At 36.4% G+C, this 24682-nt stretch overlaps 3 protein-coding genes and 2 pseudogenes across 3 annotated transcripts in view; 2 read left to right on the top strand and 3 right to left on the bottom strand.

Moving 5' to 3' along the window:
• On the top strand, positions 4053 to 9857 carry LOC104719037 (protein transport protein SEC23). The gene is made up of 12 exons (XM_010436879.2): positions 4053 to 4979; positions 5076 to 5249; positions 5349 to 5510; positions 6260 to 6402; positions 6598 to 6673; positions 6801 to 6967; positions 7100 to 7181; positions 7810 to 7887; positions 8414 to 8575; positions 8677 to 8940; positions 9209 to 9313; positions 9445 to 9857. Exons 1-12 carry the CDS (start codon positions 4209 to 4211, stop codon positions 9589 to 9591), a joined length of 2331 nt encoding a protein of 776 aa, XP_010435181.1. The 5' UTR covers positions 4053 to 4208; the 3' UTR covers positions 9592 to 9857.
• LOC104719036 lies at positions 11629 to 13413 on the bottom strand (annotated as a pseudogene).
• On the top strand, positions 13951 to 19615 carry LOC104719034 (annotated as a pseudogene).
• On the bottom strand, positions 19415 to 21200 carry LOC104719035 (pentatricopeptide repeat-containing protein At4g14190, chloroplastic-like). The gene is made up of 2 exons (XM_010436878.2): positions 20784 to 21200; positions 19415 to 20709 (listed from the first exon to the last, which is right to left on the bottom strand). The coding sequence occupies exons 1-2, from the start codon at positions 21153 to 21155 to the stop codon at positions 19597 to 19599; spliced, it is 1485 nt and encodes a 494-aa protein (XP_010435180.2). The 5' UTR covers positions 21156 to 21200; the 3' UTR covers positions 19415 to 19596.
• Positions 21328 to 24682, bottom strand: part of LOC104719033 — a 6421-nt gene continuing 3066 nt past the window's right edge. Inside the window, exons 2-5 of the mRNA XM_010436876.1 lie at positions 24137 to 24325; positions 23881 to 24030; positions 21962 to 23581; positions 21328 to 21873 (exon numbers count right to left, since the gene is read on the bottom strand). Of these exons, the coding sequence (XP_010435178.1) occupies positions 21506 to 21873; positions 21962 to 23581; positions 23881 to 24030; positions 24137 to 24325 (2327 nt within the window). The 3' untranslated portion in view covers positions 21328 to 21505. The remainder of the gene's footprint in view (positions 21874 to 21961; positions 23582 to 23880; positions 24031 to 24136; positions 24326 to 24682) is intronic.

Genomic DNA, 24682 nt, shown 5'->3' with positions numbered 1-24682 from the left:
AGTAAAGGGAAAAGGTGGACTACCTGTCATAGAGGATTTTATCGGAGAAGAACAAAAAACCATTATTGATTGAATTCAATTTTTTGTAATTATACGATTTCAAAAAATAAAAAATAGTTTTATTTTAAAATTTTATGAACCTTATTTAGTTTGTATTTTCCAGTTTCTGTTACAACTACTAAGTACTTGCAAGAACCAGAAACAATTCATTATTATAGAAATACAAAACAAATATTACTTGAACAAAAGCTTACTATTTAGGAGTCACTAACCTTTTCCAGTATATGACTTCTTAAAAATCCAGCTCCAAAATTAAATAGCCATTTTTTTAATTTATAAGAAGGATTTTTCTAATCACAATACATTGTTATGAACTTAGATATATGAACAATTTTTGTAAACGTATTGTGAAAATGTGAATCGTAACGTAGTCTTATCTTTGATTATCTCTTTTTTTTTGAAAATTTATTTGTAATAGGAGGTTAGGAGCTGTAGTAAAACCCAAAAAATTGGATCAGTCTAATCCACAAGTATAAATTTAAAAGCTGCAAGAACAATCAGATACAGGATTAAAGATAACATTAAGTCTTACTGGATCAATTAACAAGAATTCGAAGCATCCAATGAAATTTGTAAACGAAACTAACAAAGTATCATAAAACTTGACTCATACAATTGGGAATAAAAAGGTATCATGCGAATACAAATTTTGGTTTACCTCTTCAAACTATACGCGGGTTGTATTTGATGATAAACATATTTGATTAAAAGATTTAAGTTGAAAATTATCACTTCTGATCCGAAAGTTTTCTCTATAAAACTACAGCTTCTCTCATCTTTTTTTATCAGAAAATATTCAGATTTTTAGATATTTTTGAGTATTTAAACTATTTTTTTAGTAAATTTGGATAAAAATATTCTAAACTTTTAGATAGATGGAGTATTTTTTGTATAATTTAGATAAATTAGGAAACTAAAATTTTAAATTTTGAGAACTTTGGTAATCTGAATCCGAACCCAAAGTCTAGAAAAAACTCGAACGGATCCTATACCTCTAAATCCCAAAAATCAATTTGAAAATATCTAATTCGGACCTGAACGTCAGGCCTAAAAACTCGGCCAAAAATATTGCGCAATATTTTTATATTTCATAATAGCAAATATTATTCAGATTTTTAAATATTACATATTTTGACCAAAATTATACAACATGAACTTTAGTCACTACTAAGTACTAACTAATTTTAAAAAAGGATCACTAACTGTTCTAGTGATTTGTTTACTAGCAAAAAATATATAAAATATATTTAAAACAATTATGACAATTCTCATAAATATCACACTTTAGTTTTTTGTCAATAATATCACTAAAATATATTTTAGTATCATTATTTCAGAAAAAGTATTAGAGAAATAGAAGTGTGATCCAAGTATAATGAGTACAAACTATGACACTTTCAAAAATGTAATAGGAATAATAAATCCGAAATATTCCCCCGCGCTGTAGCGCGGGTCCGATCCTAGTACTAATAAAAAGTAGGAGTTATAAGCTTCTTAAGGTGTCCACCTAGGATTTTAAACCACCAATAGGGATAAGATATGTCACTCATTAACATTTTTTTAAATCTTCAGAATTTTCAATTTTAAGAATTATTTTAAACAACCTAAAAGGATTTGACATATCATTCATTAACATTTTTTTAAATCTTCAGAATTTTCAATTTTAAGAATTATTTTAAACAACCTAAAAGGATTTGACATATCATTCATTAACATTTTTTAAATTTCCAGAATTTTTAGAAAAAGGAATTTTTTTAAATTTATAGAAATAAAAGAACTATATACAACGTCCCACATCGGCTAGAAATCTTTTAGACATTGGTTCAGAACCAGTATATAAATAAAGATTAATATGCTTCCAACAGCGAATAAGCAGGAAAGCTTGATTTATCAGGCGTCCAAGTTAAAAAGTTTTATTCGTTTGATCCGATTTTTTATTTGATCAAACTAAAACTTTAAAAAGTTTCAAAAAAAATATTATAATATTGAAAATTTTTAAAAAGTTTAAATATTATAAATATTGAAACTTTTAAAGTTCTTAGCTTTTAAAAAGTTTTTAAAATAGTTTAAAATATTATAAATATTGAACTTTTTAAAAAGTTCAAATATTATATTTTAAAACCTTTTAAAAATTCAAAATCTTATGATCTTTAAATTTTAAAAATATATTAGCTTATAAAAGGTTTCTAAAAAATTATAATTTATAAAATTTAAAAGTTTAAAATATTATAAATATTGAAACTTTTAAAAGGTTCAAATATTAAAAATATTTAAACTTTATAGAATGTTTGAAAATATTACAATTACTTAACCTCCATAGAAATTTTAAAATTATTATATCTATACTAATAAAAAGTTGAAGCTATAAACTCCTAAAGGTGTTCATATAGGATTTAAAACAACCAATAAAAATTAGATATTTCACGAATTAACATTTTTAGAAATATAGTAGTAATCTATATTATTAAGAATTTTTAGAAGAAAAAAATTAAAATTTATAGAAATAAAAGAAATATGATTTGATATTCTTACAGTAAAAATTTTATTTTTAAGTCTAAGAAAGAAGGATTGACGTCGCAAGACCTTGAGTTGATGTTATTTGAGTTTAAAGAAGAAGGATCGACGAAAAGCACAAATATTATTTTAACTAAACATGTGTTCATATTTACTTTCTCTGCTTGTGCTTTGTCTTACCTATGTTTTTTTTATATTAGTTTATCTCTAGTTAGAGCATCATTTCTCTCATTTGGACTTTTGCTTCCCGTTTTTAGGCTTTTAGTCTCCGAAAATATTTAGTGTTTCAGTTGACATATGTAATTCAACAATACTTTATTTGCAATATATTAAAAAGAAACAGGTAAAAGAAGAAAATACAATTTTACTTTTTTTTACCATGCGTAAAAAACCCTTTTGTAAAATTTAAAGTTTTATGCAAAACACATCTGTATATGTATAAACCAAATTTAGTCTTATGAAAAACATATGAAACCTAACTTTATATGGCTTATAACTAATTGAATACATAAAAAAATATAAAATAGCTTATCGTGTTTTATGTTAGTAATATCATAAGTTTATAACAGTTAGAGGGTGTTATTGGATTCTAATTTATAAAGAATTTTGAAGACTTCAACGAAATCAATAGAAGTGAATAAGTGAAAATTTTTTAAGGATTGCTCAGTAGTATTATATAATTTTGTTGATTAGTTTTCTAAAACCTTGTAAAGTAATCAAAACAATCTCTGTATTTTTGTGATACTTTCTATGACTTTATTTTGTAAAAAAAGTGTGTAAAATCATGAACCAATAACATAATAAATGAATTCATTAACAATCCTAGATTCTTTTGTTTTAATTATATAACACAAAACTTTTATTGACTTTATAAAAGTCTGAATCCAATAATCCAAATTTGTTAAGATTTTAATTGTTTTTTTACAAATCACAAACTAATAACACTAAACTTAACATAATTTAACAAAATCTTAATCTAATAACAACATATTCTATGTAACATTTAATGTCTTTAAAACTCTATCAAAGTCACAAACCTATAACCCACACTTAGGTTTGAGTGTTGATGAATTTTTTTCTTTTTGAATAGATTTACTGAAATAAAAAAACCACTTTTTAAAAAGAAAATTTTGAATAAATATTTTTTAGTTAATTAGTGATAATTTTTTTTTTAAATGGATTTAGTTTAATTTTCACGTGGAGATCATGATATAACCAAAGAGGCAGAAGATAACTAGAAAATATATACTGCTTTAAATAGAAATATTATTCCAAAAGTAAAAGATTTGTTTTTTAATATATTTTTGGTTAATATTTTGGCTATTTCTATTTTTTTTTTTTTTTATAGATTATTCTAGCAAATCTCCTTTCCTTAAATCCTAAAGGTGGAAAAAAATATTAAATGCGAAAACTTGACCCAAACCCGAGCCCAATTAAACACGAGATCCGTCATCATCATCCGTCCAATCAAATTGAGACTCGCCTTATGACCTCCCAGTGATTAGCCGCGACTTACCCTCAAAGTAAACTCCTAATCTCTCACGGCTCTCCTCCTCCTCTGACCCAGAATTCTCAGTTTCATCACCACAATTCGATCCCGGATCTGATCCGTTTCGACCTAGATCAGAGCACCAATGGCGAGCATGGATCCAGAAGGTATGGATGGAGTTCGTATGACTTGGAATGTATGGCCTCGCACTAAGGTTGAAGCTAGCAAGTGCGTGATTCCACTCGCCGCCTCGATTTCTCCGATCCGTCGTCACCACGATATCCTTAATCTCGATTATGCTCCTCTCCGTTGCCGCTGTAGCGCTGTTCTCAACGCCTTCGCTACTGTTGATTACGATGCCAGGATCTGGAAATGCCATTTTTGTTTGCATACGAATCATTTCCCGACTCACTACCGTAGCATCACACGGGATAATCTCCCTGGTGAGCTTTATCCTCAGTGCACCACTGTTGAATACACGGTACCGTCGTCTGTCCCCGGTGTTGGTGTTCAGTTCGATCCGAGAACTGGTGCTCCTGTTGGCCCTCCTCTGCCTCCGCCTGTGTTTGTGTTTGTTCTTGATACTTGTATGATTGAGGAAGAATTGGGATATGCCAAATCTGCGCTTAAGCAGGCCATCGGGTTGCTTCCGGAGAATGCTTTGGTGGGGTTTGTGTCGTTTGGTACTCAGGCTCATGTGCATGAATTGGGCTTCTCTGAGATGTCTAAAGTTTTTGTCTTTAAAGGCAACAAAGAAGTCACCAAGGATCAAATTTTGGATCAGTTGGGGCTTGGCTCTTCCTCGAGGAGAGCTCCCACTTCTGGGTTTCCTAGAGGAGCGCAAAACGGATTCCAGAGTTCAGGAGTTAACAGATTCCTTTTGCCGGCTTCAGAGTGCGAGTACACATTGGACTCGGTGAGTAATGGTCTCAGTTTCAATAGATTTACGAACATGTATCATCAATTGTAACATGGGTTTTGAACACTGGTGTGGCTGGTTTTTTGTATGCAGCTTTTGGATGAGCTCCAAACAGATCAGTGGCCTGTTCAGCCAGGTCATCGTCCCCAAAGATGCACAGGTGTGGCATTAAGTGTAGCTGCAGGATTGCTTGGTGCTTGCTTGCCTGGAACTGGGGCTAGAATTGTAGCTTTGGTTGGAGGTCCATGCACAGAGGGCCCTGGAACGGTTAGTGCTTGTTGATTCCTCGGTTGATGGCACTGTCAAGTTTCATCGCACCATATTTGTTTTAGTCTGAATCAATTTTTCTTTCTTTTTTCTCTCCAGATTGTCTCAAAGGATTTGTCAGATCCTGTGCGCTCCCACAAAGATCTAGATAAAGATGCTGCTCCTTATTATAAAAAAGCTGTTAAGTTTTATGATAGTATTGCAAAGCAGCTGGTCGCTCAGGGTCATGTGTTAGACCTTTTCGCTTCTGCACTTGATCAGGTATTAATGTGTCGTGACTAATGATTATACGTTGCTTGATGCCCAAACTCTGATTTCATTCTTCTGGTAGATTTTTATACTTCAGGTATAAATGTCTGGTTTCTTGCAACTCTTGATTTCTCTATTTTGTCTGTTTATTTTGTCTGTTTCGCTGTTACATTTTAGCTGAAATGAGAGCGATCATCCCTCGTTAACTCCCTGGAAAGTGTTTTTTTATTAGTCATTATCTCATTTTTTGGTTACAAAATTGTTAGGTGAAGTTGATTTTGTTGATGCACACCAAATTGTGAAACCTCTTACATGTAATCGAGTCGTTTAACTAACCTGTGATCACCAGTTTCTAACCTTTTTCTTCTATTTAATTTTGCTGATGTTAGTGATTGTGCACGAAAGAGCCCATTTGTAGATATAACTTTTACATACATTTGGAAAACTTTAATGGCAATCTATGCGATTGTTTTAGAACATCCCTTTTACGTAGAAATCGGAAATGGTTGATTAAATTCTCTAGATAATATGTTTGCCAGTACCATATCAGAAACCTCATTTTTCTTTCCATTTTGATGTCCTTTGCTTCATGAAAGACTGAGTATATTTTTTCTGTACCATTTTTTTCTTCTTAACATAACTGTTGATTGGGATTTGCTTGTTGTCTCTATCAAACCATTCCAATTTAGGTATCATTTTTCATCACATGATTAGATACCTAACTATCATTGTCTCCGCTGTTGCATTTTGGGTATAGTTAGGTTGGGGTTGCTGAAATGAAAGTTGCAGTTGAAAGTACCGGTGGTCTCGTTGTTCTGTCTGAAAGTTTTGGCCATTCTGTATTTAAAGATTCCTTCAAGCGGGTGTTTGAAGATGGCGAGCAGTCTCTTGGTCTTTGCTTCAAGTATGTTTCTGCTCTGCTTCTTATTGTCAATACTTTGCTTATTATCTTCTGTTGGGTTGGTGTTGCAAGAAAAAGAATATTTTGGCAATTAAGATCCTTTCTTGTGGACCATTATGCATTATACTGCTTGTATGCTAATACAATAAATATTTTGCATCATTTAGTCCAAACTAACTCTGAACCTTTCATTTTCAGTGGCACGCTTGAGATCAATTGTTCAAAAGACATCAAAATTCAAGGGGTTATTGGGCCTTGCTCATCATTAGAAAAGGTTATACCTGGAGTGCTTAGAAGTCATTTTCATTCAAGTTATTTTTTTTGTTTTTTTGTGTGTGTTTGGTGAATGAATAAAGCTGCCTGCTGTTAATTGATTTTTATTTTGATTTGGTGCCTTGCAGAAAGGTCCCAATGTTGCCGACACAGTCATTGGAGAGGGTAATACGAGTGCTTGGAAGTTGTGTGGCCTCGACAAGAGTACCTGCTTGACTGTATTCTTTGATCTATCTTCAACCGGGTCAAATGCTCCTGGACCTGGAAAACAGTTGTATTTGCAGTTCGTCACAAGGTATTCTGGCAACTGTTGTTCGTCTCTTTATTCCTTCATTATTTTTTTTTGTTAAATCTTTTTATCTTTCTGGAAGAAGTTATTACTTTAGCTTTAGAATTATTGTGTTTACTGTTGTTGACTCGATTGCAGTTACCAAAACCCTGAAGGTAAAAATTTACTCCGGGTTACAACTGTAACCAGACAGTGGGTAGATACTGCTGTGAGCACAGAGGTTTGTCATAATCTTGTTTTCTAAACTTGCCACTTTATTCCAAATATTCAATGTTATATTGGGTTTACATGTAATCTACTAGCTCTTTTATGGTAGCACTGTTTTTTTTAGGCAGCATTGTTCATATTAGGATTAGAACCTATAGATCTGCTAGCAAATTTTAATTATTTGCCTCCACACTGTGCAAATGCGGTTAACAGCAGTATTGTTAGGCATGGTACCACATCTGGTTCTCATTTTGGTGAATATACTGTGAATATAAGCGAGCAGCTATAGTAATTTTGTCTTTCAATTGCACTCCACATTCTTATTTCTTGGAAATGGTTGGTTAGGATAAACTTGGATTCTTTAGATACCGTCGGTATAACGTACTCTGATTCCTAATACTTTATTTTATATGATTCCTATTCCTAAACCTCTTATGTGTGTTTCACCGAAAATTTGTATCATGTGCATCTCTGAATTATGGTGTTGGTTTGCATGATTTTGTAATTTTACTAGCTTGTTACATCTCACTATTGTCATGGAATCAATAATAATCGTGGTTAGGGTGATGTGTTTTGGCATTTAATTAAGCCAAAAGCGTCATGGCAACCATTCTTACAATGGTTACTGTATACATTCTCAGGAACTTGTGCAAGGCTTTGATCAAGAAACTGCTGCTGTGGTTATGGCAAGATTAACTTCCTTAAAAATGGAAACAGAGGTACCATACATCATCTTATCGGTGCTTACAGTATATGGGTTAATTTGACTATGACTTAATTTTTTTGATGCTGTTGGGGTAAGGGGACCAAGCCCATACTGCCTTTGGTCAATTAAAATATGGGTTTTTTTTTTCTCCTGGCCAAATTTATTTATCATGGGTTCAGGATCTTTGGTAAAATGTTCATCTATATGTCCAAAGGAAGTAAAACTTTATTTCTCATACAGCTGAACTTTATAATTAAAACAAAATAGTTTAGGTGGCTTACAGTTGTTCCTTGAGAAAACGTGCGAAGACGTCTTCCTTGTAACATCTTTATTGAGGATCTACTGTGGCTGTATGATATGCTTTTTTCATCTCTTTATACAAAGATTTTGTAGTCTGTGTGAGGCTCATAGTGAAACTACTAAAAGTAATTGTTGCTATGAAGTCTCCTATCTTATTGCAGTACTATGTATGGTGTTTATCTGCTTGTATTTTTGTGATAGTGTTGCTCACGTATACTGTGTATCATGTATTACCTCAGGAGGGATTTGATGCTACTCGGTGGCTAGATCGGACTCTCATTCGTCTCTGTTCAAAATTTGGTGAATATAGAAAGGATGATCCAACCTCGTTTACGCTGAATCCATATTTTTCATTGTTCCCTCAGTTCATGTTTAACCTGCGACGGTCACAGTTTGTTCAGGTAGACTACTATATTTTGATTTCATCACTATCTGCCTTTATGTAACTGGCATACACAGTTGACTCATGTTTTCTTTTTTTGCGGTGTTGGAATGGTTGCAGGTCTTTAACAATAGTCCTGATGAAACCGCATACTTCCGCATGTTGCTAAACCGGGAGAATATTTCAAATGCAACTGTCATGATCCAACCATCACTAACGTCATATACATTTGGTTCACCACCTCAACCAGCTTTGCTGGATGTGGCTTCCATTGCAGCCGACAGAATTCTTCTGTTAGATGCGTATTTTAGTGTTGTTGTCTTCCATGGAATGACTATAGCACAATGGCGAAACATGGGTTATCATCATCAGGCTGATCACGAGGTAATGCACGCTCTGAACCAGTAGTATTTGTAAAAGCATTTTTTACCTTCATTTTACACTTGCATAGCTGAAAAATGATATGTTCCTTTTGAGTTTGGTCGTTAAAATTAATACTTGTAACTTGTAAGAGCTGGTTCCCTTTAAATGCAAAGTGAATAAGTTGGGTTGTGGCAAGGTCGATAATCTCTATCCATGGTGTCTCATTTTGTGTTATCTTTACACCATCAATAATCCTGTGGTATCCTGAATCTCCAATGTCTCGTGTCAGGGCTTTGCTCAGTTATTGCAAGTTCCTCAAGAGGATTCCCAGATGTTAGTGAAGGAGCGTTTCCCAGTCCCAAGATTAGTTGTGTGTGATCAACATGGGTCACAGGTTAGCATTGATATATGTTTTTTTTTATCTTTTGTCAGCTCGACTTTGATGATTTGTTTTATATGTTGTGGGTTCTGATCTTATGGTTTTCATCACCGTATCCTTTAATTTTACACCCTTTAACACTGCAGGCAAGGTTTTTATTGGCTAAGCTGAATCCATCAGCAACTTACAACAATGCAAACGAGATGTCAGCTGGGTCAGACATAATTTTCACTGACGATGTGAGCCTGCAAGTCTTTTTTGAGCATCTTTCGAAACTGGCCGTGCAATCTTGAGGGAAGTAGTCGACCCAGTTTTTTTTTCTGCTTAAATTATCCATATCTTCCTTATTACCAGCATGCCCGTTTGTACCATCTTAGAGCTCTTTGTTATTCTCACATTAATACATCATGGAAGGTACTCGCATAGTTGAAGCCTTTTATTTGCATTGGATTTGTCTGGAGTACAGAGATTTACTGTTTTCTGTCTTTTCTTCTTGGGATGAGATCTTGTATGATCAATTTTATATGGTTTGATTCATTGGCTTTAGTACTTTTGGACATCTTCTCTGCTTCTGATCCAGTTTGTTGCCCTACTGCGTTTTTTAACTTTGGTGAGTGAAAAATGGAAGTGAAGAAACTCAACAAAACAAAGTCCAAACCAGATGTCTCTTGTTCACGGTAGAACCAATATATTTAGAGGAACATGACAAATTAGGCGAACAAACAATACAAAATTATTATAATTCAAAAAACCAATGTATAATATTACCACAGCAAAAGAGAAACCCAAGTTCTATTCCCAATATATGAAACAAATGTATACATGGCCCCTGGTTTATCATTTACAATAAAAATAAACGTCAATTAGAACATTAACACTTTGTAATATATTATGTATAGATTCTAGAAATATGACCATGTATTGCTTTAGTGACTTCACTTGAAAACACACATAAACTTAAAACGATTAGCAAGTATATTGATATACTTTTTCAAAGACATTATTGAATTTCTATTAAAAATGAAGAAAAATGTTGTGTTTTTGACCTTTTTAATTTTTATTTCGTCATGTAAGTTTTTTTTGGATTAGGATAAAATATAGGATATTTATAAGTGTTTCTAAAACAATGTTATGTTTATAATTTGACATATTTTGAAATTTTTATAGGTACATCAATGATTATGAAATCTTTTAATTCAGAGGCGAGAATATATGATATCAATTCAGTAGCAACTTCTCCAATTAATTTTCAGTTAGCTGATGCCCAAAGAGCTTTTTGTTATAACTGCAAAAGGGCTTGTCACAAAAGAAATAGATATTTGGGTAGTTGTAAGAAATTTACTTGTCGTTGCCATAGAATTATATTATATCATGAATAAGACAAAGTAATTAGATTTTAATTTACTTCCATATACAGATTCTCCATAAACAACACATTGAAGGAGTTTGAAGAGGTCAGGTCATAGGACAAGAAAAATGTCATACTTTATCATCAATATCAGTAAGATTCCAGACAAAAGTAACCTCATAACCTATGTGTCTTAGTATTTGCGTAAACAAAAGAACCAGAGAAGTAAGTAGTCAACTCAAAGAAAAAAAACACACACACACACACTCACTACTCACAGATCTAGTTATGCAGCTTGGTACGATATTACCAAGTTATAGTAGAGAGTCTACCTTAAACAACATCAATATGTTGTATGTTAAACGGAAACCTCCAATCTTAATTCAGACTACTTAGCTAAAGAACTCAGATTGAGTAACAATCCTACCACAAGATTGATATGAAGCTTGTTCAAGGAAAGACCACGAAATAAAATTTAACCAATGTTATAGCACGGATACTTATCTAGAATCATTAACAATATAAAACTTACAAAATATGTGTTTTTTTCAAGCCTTCATATTTAGCATATGATTTTATTGCATAATGTTTTATTCAAAAAACTTTTAAAAACAATAACATAAATTATATTTTATATAAAAATACAATATAAATAAAATGAATTTTAACCGGTGCTCTAGCACGGGTTTTAATCTAGTTTTTATTTTATTTTGTAGTCAAATTGTACATATATTTGAAAGAAATAGTTACCTTTTGAACGATATATATCATTCATATATGCTGTTGTTTGTTACCTGTACTTAAAAAGCCTTTAGATAATTAGTAGATAATCTAGGACTTGATTTTTTAAAATAGGTGAATTTTCAGTTATTAATTAAAATTCAGTGTCTAACTATCTATATGCATCGTTTATTGAATTCAGCATAATATATGCATCATTATATGTAATTTTGAAACAAAAAGAAAATATAACACACTTAATATAGAGACATAGTACATACAAAAACACTCTTCTTTGCTCTTTAACAATTGAAACTTTAGCTCGTACGAGTTAGTCTTTCAATAAATTTATATGCGTAGAAATAAGTGTCATGTAACTTTCCACAACTTTTCATGTATGCAGTTAGTCATGTCTGAGCCTCATTACCAAAATCTTGATGTAAGTTTCAACAGCTTTTGGTGCGGTTTTGATCTTTATCATTCTGGTAATCTTTCACATGTACAACCAGAAAAGGCAGAGATCTGCATCCCATCTTTCATATTGAGCTACACCCGGGAACCTTAGAAATCTGCTTCTCCTTCATCCATTCTCTCAGACTCTCAGCTTCATCAAACCGACCTGTAGCTGAATATAGACCGGCCAACGTAACATAGTAGCCAGCTTTTCCAGGCTCAAGTTGAATTAGCTTCTTTGCCACTCTTTCCCCAACTTCTACATTCCCATGCACCTTGCACCCACTTAACACCGCACCCAAAACAGCCTCATCAGGTTCCACAGGCATATCTTCCAGAAACTTCTCTGCTTCCTCCAGAAGACCTGCTCGAGACATACAATCAGCCACACTAGCATAGTGTTTCAACTCAGGAACTATTTTATATTCCCGCATTAGTCTGAGATACAGCCAAGACTTTTCCACAAGACCTCCATGGGCACAAGCTGATAAGACACCAAGGAAAGTGACAGCATTAGGTTCAATCCTTTCCTTGAGCATCTCTTCAAAGAGCTTTAAAGCCATGACAACGTTCCCGTCCAAGCCATAACCCAAAATAAGAGAACTCCAAGAGATCACATCACGATTCGGCATCTTTACAAACACTCCGTGTGCATAGTCCAGATCTGAACACTTTACATACATATCTGTTATGGCATTGCCGAGATTCAAGCCGAAGCAAGAGCATCTTCGAATACTCCACGCATGGACGCTCTTGCCATGCTTCAACGCCCCAAGTTGTCCACAAGCCGTAAGTAAACTCACCATCACCACAGAATCCAGCGCAAATCCAGAATACATCATTTCCCTGAACACAGCCAAACCCAAGATAGCTTCTCCTTGCTGAACATACCCACCAAACATAGCAGTATAAAGAACAGAGTCTCTCACACAGGCATATCGTCGAACAACTTACGCGCATGTAAAATTTTCCCCATATCAACATACATAATCACCAAGGCCGAGCTAACAAACAAACTAGCGTTAAAACCAAGTTTTAAACACAGAACATGAATCAAATCCCCAAGCTTCGCTTCTCGTGAAGCAGAGCAAGCTCGTAGAACAAGAGGCAGCGTGAAATCATCTGGTCTAACGCTTGACTCTCGCCACATACGAAGAAACAATCCGATCGAAACCGACTCAAAACCCGATCTTGAGAACTCGCCGATGATTATATTCCACGAGAAGATGTTGCGGCAAGGAATGTGCCAGAAGACAGAAAGCGAAGTGGGAAGAAAGAGACGATTCAGCTTGGAGTAAGCGAGAACAAGCTTAGAGCTGAGCACGACGTCGGAATAGGTAGAGGTACGAAGAAGATGAGCGTGGAGATGGCGTAGATGCTTAGCGTTTGGGGAATGATGTAAAAGGGAGAAGAGATCAGGAGGATTATGTGGGGTGGTTACTGAAAAAGCTCGGGCTTTCAAGAACATTACCAAGAGATTCTTCGCTGGACGAGAGCAGCAGGAAGAGGAAGACGCTAAGTACATCGCATCACAATGGAAAGATGATGATGATGATGATTTGAGTTACGAGGAAGAGAGCAGCAAGTGCCTCGAATTCGATCATCTCTTTTAAATTAATTATCCAAAAAATATCATTAATGATTTCACAACAAAATTTAAAATGTGTATTTAATTTTAAAATAGTACCATAATATAATTGTGAATTTTTTTTTTTGGGGGAAAATTTGTAAAAACTAAGTCCAGTCATTAATATGTAAAATTGTATAATTCTAAAATTAATTATACACCAGCATAATTTACTGAAAAATATCCGATTTTAATACATGTGAAACAAGCTAATATAATTCTAAAATTAATTATCAGAGAATTTTTTTTATAATGTATTTCACAAAACAACTTACTGTAGTTGTAAAACGAGACTTTTTAGTCTTGATATTAAAATCACCATTTGAAAACAAACAAAAAAAAACAGAAAGAAACATTATAAAATTATAATCCTAAATGATTTATTGGAAATACTGTTTTGGTTTTAGGGAATACCTGCTTTAAAAATTTAATATTACTGTTTTCTTAGAGAAAAGAAAAATTAATTCAAATAAAAAAAACTTTATTGTAAAAATAATCTTTGTTTTTGCGAGTGCCGAAATTGAGACGCCATTTCTAAAACTGGATCCACCGGTGGTAAAATTCGAAAATTTCCCAGTCTCTCTCTTTCGCGCTCTCTCTCAATGTTCTTCCTAGACTCACAGGAGCAATACTCCGATCATCTCCTCTATGAATCTATGGCGGACCCAATCCATCAGTCTCCGTCGCCGCTATGCGCCAACGGCCACCGATCCACAGTTTCTCTGCGCTCCGACCAAGGCGGATCGTTCTGCTTCATCTGCTTCTCCAATCTCGTCTCCGACTCACGCGTCCCCACCGTCCACGTCTCCTACGCGCTCCACCAGCTCTCAATCGCTCTCTCTGAACCTATCTTCCTCCGAACCCTACTCACCTCTCATATCCACTTTCTCGTATCGCCTCTCGTCCACGCTCTCTCTTTGATTGATGATGTTCCAATCGCTATCCAGATCAGGGATACCATCTCGGCTCTATGTTCCGCTGAGGGATCTTCAATCGGTGAGGATTTCCTGGAGAGAATCTCCGATCAGCTCTCTTCTGGTGCTTTGGGTTGGAGCCGAAGACAGCTTCATATGGTATTGTTTTGCCTTTCTAGGGTTTTTTTTCTTGCTCTTCAATTGGGGATTTCATGAATTCATCTAATTAAATTTAGATCTGCAAAATTGCGATTCGTTTGATCATGGAGAAGCTTTCTGCTGATACATTGCTAAATGTCTGTGTGTTTGCAGCTCCATTGCTTTGGCGTTCTGATGAGCTGTGGCAATATAGACGTCAATTCCCATCTCAGAGATAAAGAAGCTCTTGTTTGCCAACTCGTTGAAGGTCTTCAATTACCGAGGTAATTTGCATAAAGCCACTTGGATGGAGACTTCTTTCTATCTTGTATGCGCATGTTGTGATTTATCCTGTTTGTTATCCTTTTTTCTGATACTAGTGAGGAGATCCGTGGTGAAATCCTATTTGCTCTGTACAAGTTTTCTGCTCTACAATTCACAGAACAAAATTTTGATGGAATTGAGATTCTATCTTCATTGTGTCCTAAGCTCTTATGCCTATCTTTAGAAGCTCTTGCAAAGACACAGAGAGATGATGTTCGCTTGAATTGCGTAGGTGCGTATGAGCTTTTATCTATTTGCTCCAATTCTTTCTCCTGGAACATCATGTCAATAACACGTTTAATGCATTTCCATACAGTAGACCATTCTCAGTGTGAGGTTATCATTCGTTTTCTTTTGCAAAGAAACTTTCTTCTATTTCAGCTAACATAGATTCTGCACTTTGTAGCCCTTTTGACCATCTTGGCCCAGCAAGGTCTTTTATCATATTCACATACAAATAGTGTCAGCAGCATGAGCTNACACTGTGTTATAGACGTGTGTGCATCACATCTATTGCCATGGTTTCTCTCTGATATCAACGAGGTCAGTGAGGAAGCAACTCTTGGCATAATGGAAACTTTCCATTCTATTCTGCTACAGAATCCAGATATTCAGNATACAAATAGTGTCAGCAGCATGAGCTTGGATGAAGTGGATGATGACCCTATGCAGACAACTGAGACTGTAGTCGCCAAGCCTTGTTTAAATGTCTTATTTTCTGAAGCAATCAAAGGTCCACTTCTTTCCACTGACAGCGAGGTGCAAATAAGATCCCTCGATCTTATCTTCCACTATTTATCCCAAGAGAGTACACCAAGCAGACAGATTCAAGTTCTGGTAGAGGAAAATGTTGCTGATTATATATTTGAGATACTGCGGTTATCAGGTAAATGTAGTCTCTTTGGATAAGTGAATAATATACTGCTACTGGGCATTCCATTATACTGGAAGGACCAGAATTTTTTCCACATACTAGCCGAAGGTTTAGAAACTAAGAAATGATGTTATCATACACATCTTTCTGATGTCAAATGCATAATTCATTGTTTCCTACACAAATTTAACAACTTGTTCAATCAGTCTTTACATACATTGCCTATTATAATTCCGTGTGACGGCTATCTTTACTTACTGTGTTGTCCTCTGGAAGCTCACATCTGCACAAGCATTAATAGATATGTGTTTGATGTATCTGACTGATGTCCTTTTCATGAACAGAACGTAAAGATCAGGTCATCAACTCATGCCTCAGAGTCCTTGATCTATTTTCCCTAGCCGAGCATTCTTTTCGGAAGAGACTTGTTATTGGGTTTCCTTCAGTCATCCAAGTGCTTCACTATGTAGGCGAAGTTCCTTGCCATCCTTTTCAAATCCAGACACTGAAGCTTATTTCGAGCTGTATTTCTGATTTCCCTGGGATAGCTTCTAGTTCTCAAGTTCAGGAAATTGCTCTGGTTCTAAAAAGAATGCTTGAAAGATATTATTCGCAGGAGATGGGATTATTGGCAGATGCATTTGCGATTATCTGCTCAGTTTTTGTTTCCCTATTGAAAACTCCATCTTTTACTGAGACTCCAGATGTGTTAACATCATTGCAAGAATCCTTGAGACATTCCATTTTGGCCTCTGTTAGTCTACCTGAGAAAGATCCAACGCAGATATTGCATGCAGTCTACTTACTCAGTGAAGTATATGCATATTGTACTGCACCAACATCCATAAACAAGACCAGTTGCATTGAGTTAAGACACTGTGTTATAGACGTGTGTGCATCACATCTATTGCCATGGTTTCTCTCTGATATCAACGAGGTCAGTGAGGAAGCAACTCTTGGCATAATGGAAACTTTCCATTCTATTCTGCTACAGAATCCAGATATTCAGGCCAAGGAGTTTGCAGAGATGCTTGTTTCAGCAGATTGGTTCAGTTTTTCATTTGGATGCCTAGGAAACTTTTCTACGCCTAAGATGAAACAGAGGGTATATTTGATGCTCAGTTCCCTTGTTGATGTTCTTCTTGAACAGAAAACGGGGTCACATATCAGAGATGCTATTCCGTGTCTTCCTACTGATCCACAAGATTTGCTGTTTTTGCTCGGGCAAGATAGTTCCAATAATCAAGAATTGGCTTCTTGCCAGTCCGCAACGCTGCTGATTTTCCATACCAGTTGGATATACAATGACAAGTGACTTAGGCTTCTGATTTTGAATCACGTTTTCGATTGACGCACTAAAGATCTATAATCTATTTCTCTTTCTTATATTATTTGGCATCTTTTGCAGGCTTGCAGATGACAAGCTGGTTTTAGCTTCTTTGGAGCAATACATTATCTTAAACAGGACAAGTTTAGCATATGCGATCTCTGATTCTCCAGCTATGCTGCACCTAGTGAATCTGTATAGTCTTTGCAGGAGTCTTCAAAACGAGAGATACCAGATATCCTACAGTCTAGAAGCTGAGAGAATACTCTTCCATCTACTAAACGATTATGATTGGGACTTGGGTTCCAGTTATATTCATCTAGAATCTCTGAAGTGGCTTTTTCAACAAGAAAATATCAGCAAAAGTTTAACTTACCAGATCCAAAAGATCTCCCAGAGAAACTTTATTGGAAACGAAGTTCACAATGTATATGGAGATGGCAGACAGAGATCACTCACATATTGGTTTGCAAAGTTGATATCAGAAGGAGACAACTATGCTGCAATTCTTCTGGTTAACTTGTTGGAACAGCTCGCAGAGAAGGGAGACCAGGACACTAATGTTATCTCAATTTTAAATCTGATGATCAAGATTGTTTCTATATCCCCAACTACCTCCAACCATTTAATCATGAATAGCATTGGCAATGCAATCCATAAACTTGTTTGTGGCTTTACTAACTCATCCTTGGGAACATCTTTANGTTATTGGGTTTCCTTCAGTCATCCAAGTGCTTCACTATGTAGGCGAAGTTCCTTGCCATCCTTTTCAAATCCAGACACTGAAGCTTATTTCGAGCTGTATTTCTGATTTCCCTGGGATAGCTTCTAGTTCTCAAGTTCAGGAAATTGCTCTGGTTCTAAGAAGAATGCTTGAAAGATATTATTCGCAGGAGATGGGATTATTGGCAGATGCATTTGCGATGATCTGCTCAGTTTTTGTTTCCCTATTGAAAACTCCATCTTTTANATGCTGTGATTATAAAGGTATGGTCGTTTAGACCTATTCTCGACCAAAATTATCATTATATCATATAGCTCACTGGATCCTCTTTGTTTTGTAGTTGTTAAATTATTTGAGGTTGCGAGACACTGCCATAACACAGAACCATGAAGGTATGATGGTGATTGGCATTCTTTCTTTGGTTCTGTACCACTCGTCAGACGGAGCACTTGTTGAAGCTTCAAGAAGTATTGTGTTGAATTCGCACTTGGTATCAGCAATCAACACTGTGGTTGCTGTAGCTTGCTCAAAGGGTCCAGCATTGACTCAGTATCAGGACGAAACTGACATTGGGGAGGCTTTAGCATTCACGTTACCTCTTTATTTTTTCTCATTAAGAAGGTAGCATCTGAAATTCTTCACAAAGCTAGATCCTACTTCTAAACTGTTCTCTAACTCCCTTTTGGCCTTAGCTTGCAGATTGTTCTAGCTGGAGTAGTGGACTGGCAAACTTTCTTTGGCTCATCGAGAAACCTGGATACACTACCCGTAGTATGCATCCATTGCCATAATTTTTGCAGGTTGATGCATTTTGGAACGCCGCAAATCAAGCTCATCGCCTCTTGTTGTCTTTTGGAATTGTTCACTGGATTATCACAGCAGATTGACATAAAAAGAGAGCAACTACGGTGTTCTTCGAGTTACCTGAAATCAATGAAGGCTGTTTTAGGTGGTCTTGTATTCTGTGATGACATAAGAGTAGCGACAAACTCTGCGCTTTGTCTGTCCATGATTCTAGGATGGGAAGACATGGAAGGAAGAACGGAGATGCTTAAGACCAGCTCATGGTACAGGTTTATTGCAGAAGAAATGTCAGTGTCCTTGGCGATGCCTTGTTCGGCATCAAATACCTTTGTGAACCACCACAAACCAGCAGTCTATGTAACCGTTGCCATGCTAAGACTCAAGAACAAGCCAGCGTGGCTGAGAACTGTTTTTGATGAGTCTTGCATCTCTAGCATGATTCAAAATCTTAGTGGGATGAACATCAGCAGAGAGATTGTAATATTGTTTCGAGAACTTATGCTGGCTGAGCTATTGAATTCCGAGCAAGTGACCAAGTTGATTCGTGCATTCCAGGTTTGTTATGCAGATAAGGTATCTCAATAGATGTTTGGATACATCAAATCAGTTTCATAACATGCTCTGGTCCTGCAGGAATTTAAAAAACAAATGCACAGGAATGGAACTCAAGAAGAAACCGTTGAAGAACAACAACAAGCAATTTCCTCAATACATGATCATGGTGAAGTCCGCAACTATCTTGTACAGTTGATGGTATCTAACTCGTTTGGACGCACAAGTGGAAGTGAAACATACACCGAGAAGAAGAAACAGGTTCTCGATGAAGTGGAACAATTCTCCAAGCTATTATCAACAAGAGGGAATGGTGTAACTGACACAACACCGTGTAACGTCTATACAAGAAAGAGAAACAAGACAAATCCAAACAGAGAGAATTGTGTAGAAGAGCAGACTTAAGAGAAGCTTACACAACTGTTAGTCTCTACATACAGTCTAGTGTTTGTATAGGTTGAAATTTACATACTAAAGTACAGTTTTCTGATTCTTAACCACAAGTTCCATAAGATTCTGGTGTCCATGGCGTTGGTTCTTCACCTATCATTTCTTCACAGCTCCTAAGAAACCGCCCTTTCCCAAAAGCAGCATGGACCAAAGGATCAGTCTTTATTTCCACAGGCTTATCAAGAAACCCAATCTTTTTCCAAGTGATAAAAACTCCAGTACCATCAAAACCAGCTTCGCTCAAGTCGTAGACAATTCCGACAGTTACAAGATCAAGCTTCACACGTTTTGTCCGTAGCTCATCGAGGAGCAGCTCAATGCTCTTGAAATCCCCCATTTTTGAGTAAGCTAAAAGTACAATATTAGCAAAAGTTGTATTCCAAGTAACTCTAGCTTCTTTCATCTCTTTAACAACATAATCCAAACCTTTTCGACTCACAAGACGGGCATGACACAGAAGCCTGAGACACCAAGCCAGATCGGTCCTACGTGTTCTAGAATAAGAAATGCCACGACCCAAATCATCAAGCCTCGAGAACATGAGGTTATCGATGTAAACATTAGCTAACTTCCTAACTAAACCGGCATCTAAACAAATCCCAAACCTTATAACCTTATTACACGTCTCCTCCATCTTTTCAATAACCCCTAACTCCGCATAAGCTTCAAGCATGGACAACAACGTACAAGGCTCGAGAGTCATCTTCCTCGACATCAAACTCTGATACATTTGCTCCATTCTCTTAAGCAACCCTCCACGCGAAAACTCACGTATAAGTAGATTATAAGTAACATGGTCACGCACACAACCATCAGATTCCATTCTCCTAACGCACAAAACAATCTCATCATACAGTTTCCATTTACCATATGCTTCAATAAGGCCATCGTATGTCTCGCTGATCGGTGACAAGCCATTCTCTTTCATCTGACTCAAGTAGAACATAGCTTCCTCAAACTTGCCATCATCAGCATAACCATGGATGATTGAATTATAGATTTCTAAAGATGGACTTAGCTCATGATCATCAATCATACTGCGAAAAGCTCGAATTGCTTCATTCATCGATCTTTCCTCACACAAAAACCTTATAATCCTCTCGTAATTGGCCACACTTATTCGCAAAGGTTCAAGATTCTTCCACGCATCATAAACCTGCAATTGAAACAATAACAAAATCAATTTCATGTTCTCAGATATTATGCAAGAGATAAGTTACAGGAAGTTACAGGAAGAATCTCGTGGAGTCTTGAGGAGTGACGGAGAAAACGAATTACAGCCCAGAAATGGTCTTTGCTCCAATCTCCATCCTCTTGAAGCAGTCGTAAAGGACAAGAACCGGGACAACCAAGCCGCCGAGTCAATGAACTGAGAAACCGGTGGTGGTGGTAGCTATCGGAGAGAAGAGAGGTGGGCTGCGTCGTCGCTTCGCCATTGATAGACAAAGGCAAAGAGCGGCGGAGAGAAGAGGGTTTAGGTATAGAATAGACTCTTCTTGTTATGGTACTGAGAAATCTTGTGTTCGAATTCCATAGCGGAGGAGATGGTTTCTTCTGTGGCGTCGCACTGTGGAGAAATTGCGCCGTCGTCAGAGTCTCCATTTACACTCTTTCGAAGCTCTCTGCAAAAGTTCTGATTCGGTTCTGGTGCGGCGGTTTAGTTTGAATTCGGGTTAAGGCTAATAAACCGATTCAGAATTCGGTTAGATTCAATTTGGTATTCTCTCAACAAATTGAACCAAACACCAACTCTAAAATGCAAACAGAAGAGAAATTAGTCATGGTAAAAGATGAAATTTAAAGAAGTGGTCTGCATAAAAGTATTTTAAAAAGCCTAAGCAACAATAGTAACTCCTACAAGAACCAAACTACTTCAGAACTAAACAAGTCTTTGTACTAGCGAGTCTGTAGAATCCATTCATCATACTCCTAGCATTATACAATAGAGGGGTTTATTTAACATTGGAGCAGCAAACGAATGGCACCCAAAAGGGTCTTCCTTTCACTTTCCTCTCCTCTCTCTTCAAGTCCACTGGATACTTTGCTGGTGAATTCCATTCCTCACTCACTTCTCTTTTCTCTGGCCAGCGACCGTCTTCAGGGGATGTCTCCTGTCCCAGTATCGAACTCACTCTCGGTATGTTGTTACTCTCATTTTGAGCCTTTGCCTCTTGCTGCACCCTTGGTGATCTTGCTTCACTCAGAAGGTTCTTTAGCGGGACATGTTGCTCCTTTGCTGAGCTCCAGCTTGTTGTCTTCTCCAAGGTGATCTCTTGGTTCTGAGATACGTTTTCCGGTTTGCTAACTCCACCGCTTACTCCTGTTCCATCAAAATCGATTTGGTTATTAAAAAGAAATACAATATGAGGGTTTTGGGTTATATAGCTCATACAAGATGGGATACGTACCTGAAACCGATCCCAAGTTGGATTCAAACGCATTAGATGATGCATTATTTCTACTGACTAGTGGACTTGAAACCAGAGATTTAATGTGAGCTTCTGAAAGATTCTGCAATCTCCCAAAATCACGATGGTCGTTTGATTCTATTGTCACTGGGACCTCAGCATAGTAGTTGTGTGCTTTGACATTACCGTCAATCTCATTTGCTTGAATCACCCCCAAGCCACCAACAACTCTATTGAATTCTGTCCTTCCGCTTTCCAGTGACTTCTGATTAGCTGTTTTAACAATTTCATCAGGTGCAGTGTGTGTGGATCCAGGATGGCTAACTGGATATTCCGTTGGATATGTTTCGTTTATGAAACTGCTTTCCTCCACAACGGTCCCGTTGTTAATCTCTCTGCAAACTTCATCTTTACTTTCAGAGAATTCAGCACCGATTTGGAGGGCAGAGTCTTTAGATGTTTCTGTTGAACTTTTTATCTGATCACTTGCATCAGCTCCCTCAAATACAACAGACAGCGGAGTAACATAGCAAGAGGATTCAGGACTCAATCTATCTTTTGGGTTGTTCCCCTCCTCAGCAACAACATTTGCTTGAATAAGTTCACTCTCCCCAACAAGATCAACTAAACCAGTTTTGTTAGCTGCACTGCTCACATTAGCATTCGAGTCAACAACTATAGAATCTACAGCAGGTGGAGAAACTCTCAAGGTCTCTGATTCAACAGTTTGTGCATTCCCTAATGATGATACACCATCTTCAGCTTTCACTTTGATATCTTCGGAGTCAGTCTTAGGTATCATTATGTTCTCTGCACTGGGAAATTCCTTGACCGCAACCAAATCAGTTTGGCCTTGAGGTTCAGTTTTGTCACCGAAGAGAATCTTGTCTGATGAAGGAGCCTCTGAGCCAATACTTAAGACTTCAGGCTGAATTCTTAAATTATCTGCCTCAGTAAGAGTATCTGTTTCACATTCTTCACCTTTAGATGTCTCAGAAAGAAAAGGATTCACAGAATGACTTGCTTCCATTTCTTCTAGGCTTTTGATTCCATGCAAAGAGACATCAGCATTCTCAACAAAAGGCATATCATCAGAAACAAATTGCCCAGCACTGATAACCTGAGTTGCCTCAGGTTTTGCCAGAGAAGTATGGACTGGAACATCCTCACTGACTAGACAGCTAGCTTCACCAGGATGAGTCATGCTCGTTGCTTCTGATGAAAATCCATAGGGACCATCCACGTCCGAGTAAATCACATCATCGTTCCATGATGAATCTGAGGTGTCCTCTTTCTTCCTTAATTCAGATGCTAACTTAGATTCAGATTCTTCCGTAAACTTTTCTTTGCATTTTGTCTCCAATCTTACATTTGACATGAGATCACCATTGTCAATGACATGAGCTTGCTGTGGTGAATCAATCACAGTTTCAGATGCTATAGGGTGTTCTTCAGTAGAACTCTCTCCACCTTGTCGATTACCAGAAGCTGCTTCAACTGCACTTGGGGCGTCATAGTTGTCAAGGACTTCCACAGATGGAACTTCACAGCTCTCTTGAACCACTTCAGAGCTTTTCATCACACAGCCAGTTGATGAATTAATGCACTGTGGAGTCTCACCTGAGCAATTCCAAATTCATCAGCTATATAGTCGAAATAAAGCAGGCACATCACATAAAACATGAAAGCCAAATGGGAAACAAAACCGAGAAATGTGATAAACTAAATAGTTTCCCTTATAACTATAGTAGTCTACACTCTACAGTCTACTGGTTTGCGATATCGCATAAAGGTCAAAAAGAAAGTAAACTAAGACTTTATTACTAGATGACAAAACTTATGTTAGCACTATTAAAACCAAAGTCTCATTAGCATCCAAAAGGTAACATATTTATTCAACAAAGGGAGTAGAAACTGACCAGGATTCTGAGTAACCTTTGCAGCAAAGTTAGTAGCTGTATCTTCCTTGAAAGAATCAGATCTAGAAAACTCACAAACAGCATCAGTAAACACATCCTCTTCAGAAACATCCCCAATTCTCTCATCACCTTTGCCCACAACTCTTGGACCTTACCTCAACATTAAACAGTACATTACACCATTAGCAACAGTGTTCTCAAGTCTTCTTTCTCTACTTTAAAATCAATCCAAAGCAATAAAACTAAAAGTTCTTACTTGGGGTTTTGTGGTCATCAGGAAAATCAAGATCCTGTTTGGCCTTATCGGAGTCAAAGATCTCAAATCCTTTGATGGTTCCACAGATCTTCTTGTGAGCACGACGGTTTTTAGCACTAGGATGTGGATTAGGGTAACTCCAACCACATTTAGTGCACACATGACTCTTATTACCTCCTCCTCCTAGTCCTATATCACAAGGGTTTACAAAAAAACAAAATCAATCAGTGCCCATATCCTCAAATTGATAATAGATTCTACAAAAGACTCCTTTTTTTTTAAGGGAACTTTTGTTTTAAAGAAAAAATAAAAAATCAGAAAGCCAAAACAGTCATAATCAGAAGAAAACATTAACCAAATGTACATTAAAAGACAAAAAGGAAGAAACCATTCATTATTGCAACAACAACAACAAGAGAAAAGAAGTTACAAAAGGAAAAAAAAATCTAATAAACACAAGAAACGAAACAAAATGAATTTGACGACATTATTAGAGGAAGCACGAAAGATGCAAGAAATTGAAAGTTTAAAAAAAAAAAAAAAAAG

The sequence above is a fragment of the Camelina sativa genome, chromosome 10, assembly GCF_000633955.1.
Source record: "Camelina sativa cultivar DH55 chromosome 10, Cs, whole genome shotgun sequence".
NCBI classification, from domain to species: domain Eukaryota; kingdom Viridiplantae; phylum Streptophyta; class Magnoliopsida; order Brassicales; family Brassicaceae; genus Camelina; species Camelina sativa.
Note: the sequence above shows the minus strand (reverse complement) of the source record. Positions and strands in the feature narration are given on the sequence as shown.

What these genes read in the sequence shown, in the direction of transcription:
- LOC104719037 (XM_010436879.2), top strand. Translation starts at nt 4,209, where the DNA reads ATGGCGAGCATGGATCCAGAAGGTATGGATGGAGTTCGTATGACTTGG. An exon ending in CTTGCTCATCATTAGAAAAG is followed by an intron (nt 6,674 to 6,800) that starts GTTATACCTGGA and finishes GGTGCCTTGCAG; the next exon opens with AAAGGTCCCAATGTTGCCGA. An exon ending in ATCATCAGGCTGATCACGAG is followed by an intron (nt 8,941 to 9,208) that starts GTAATGCACGCT and finishes GTCTCGTGTCAG; the next exon opens with GGCTTTGCTCAGTTATTGCA.
- LOC104719035 (XM_010436878.2), bottom strand. Translation starts at nt 21,155, where the DNA reads ATGGAGACTCTGACGACGGCGCAATTTCTCCACAGTGCGACGCCACAG. An exon ending in GACTCCACGAGATTCTTCCT is followed by an intron (nt 20,710 to 20,783) that starts GTAACTTCCTGT and finishes TTTCAATTGCAG; the next exon opens with GTTTATGATGCGTGGAAGAA.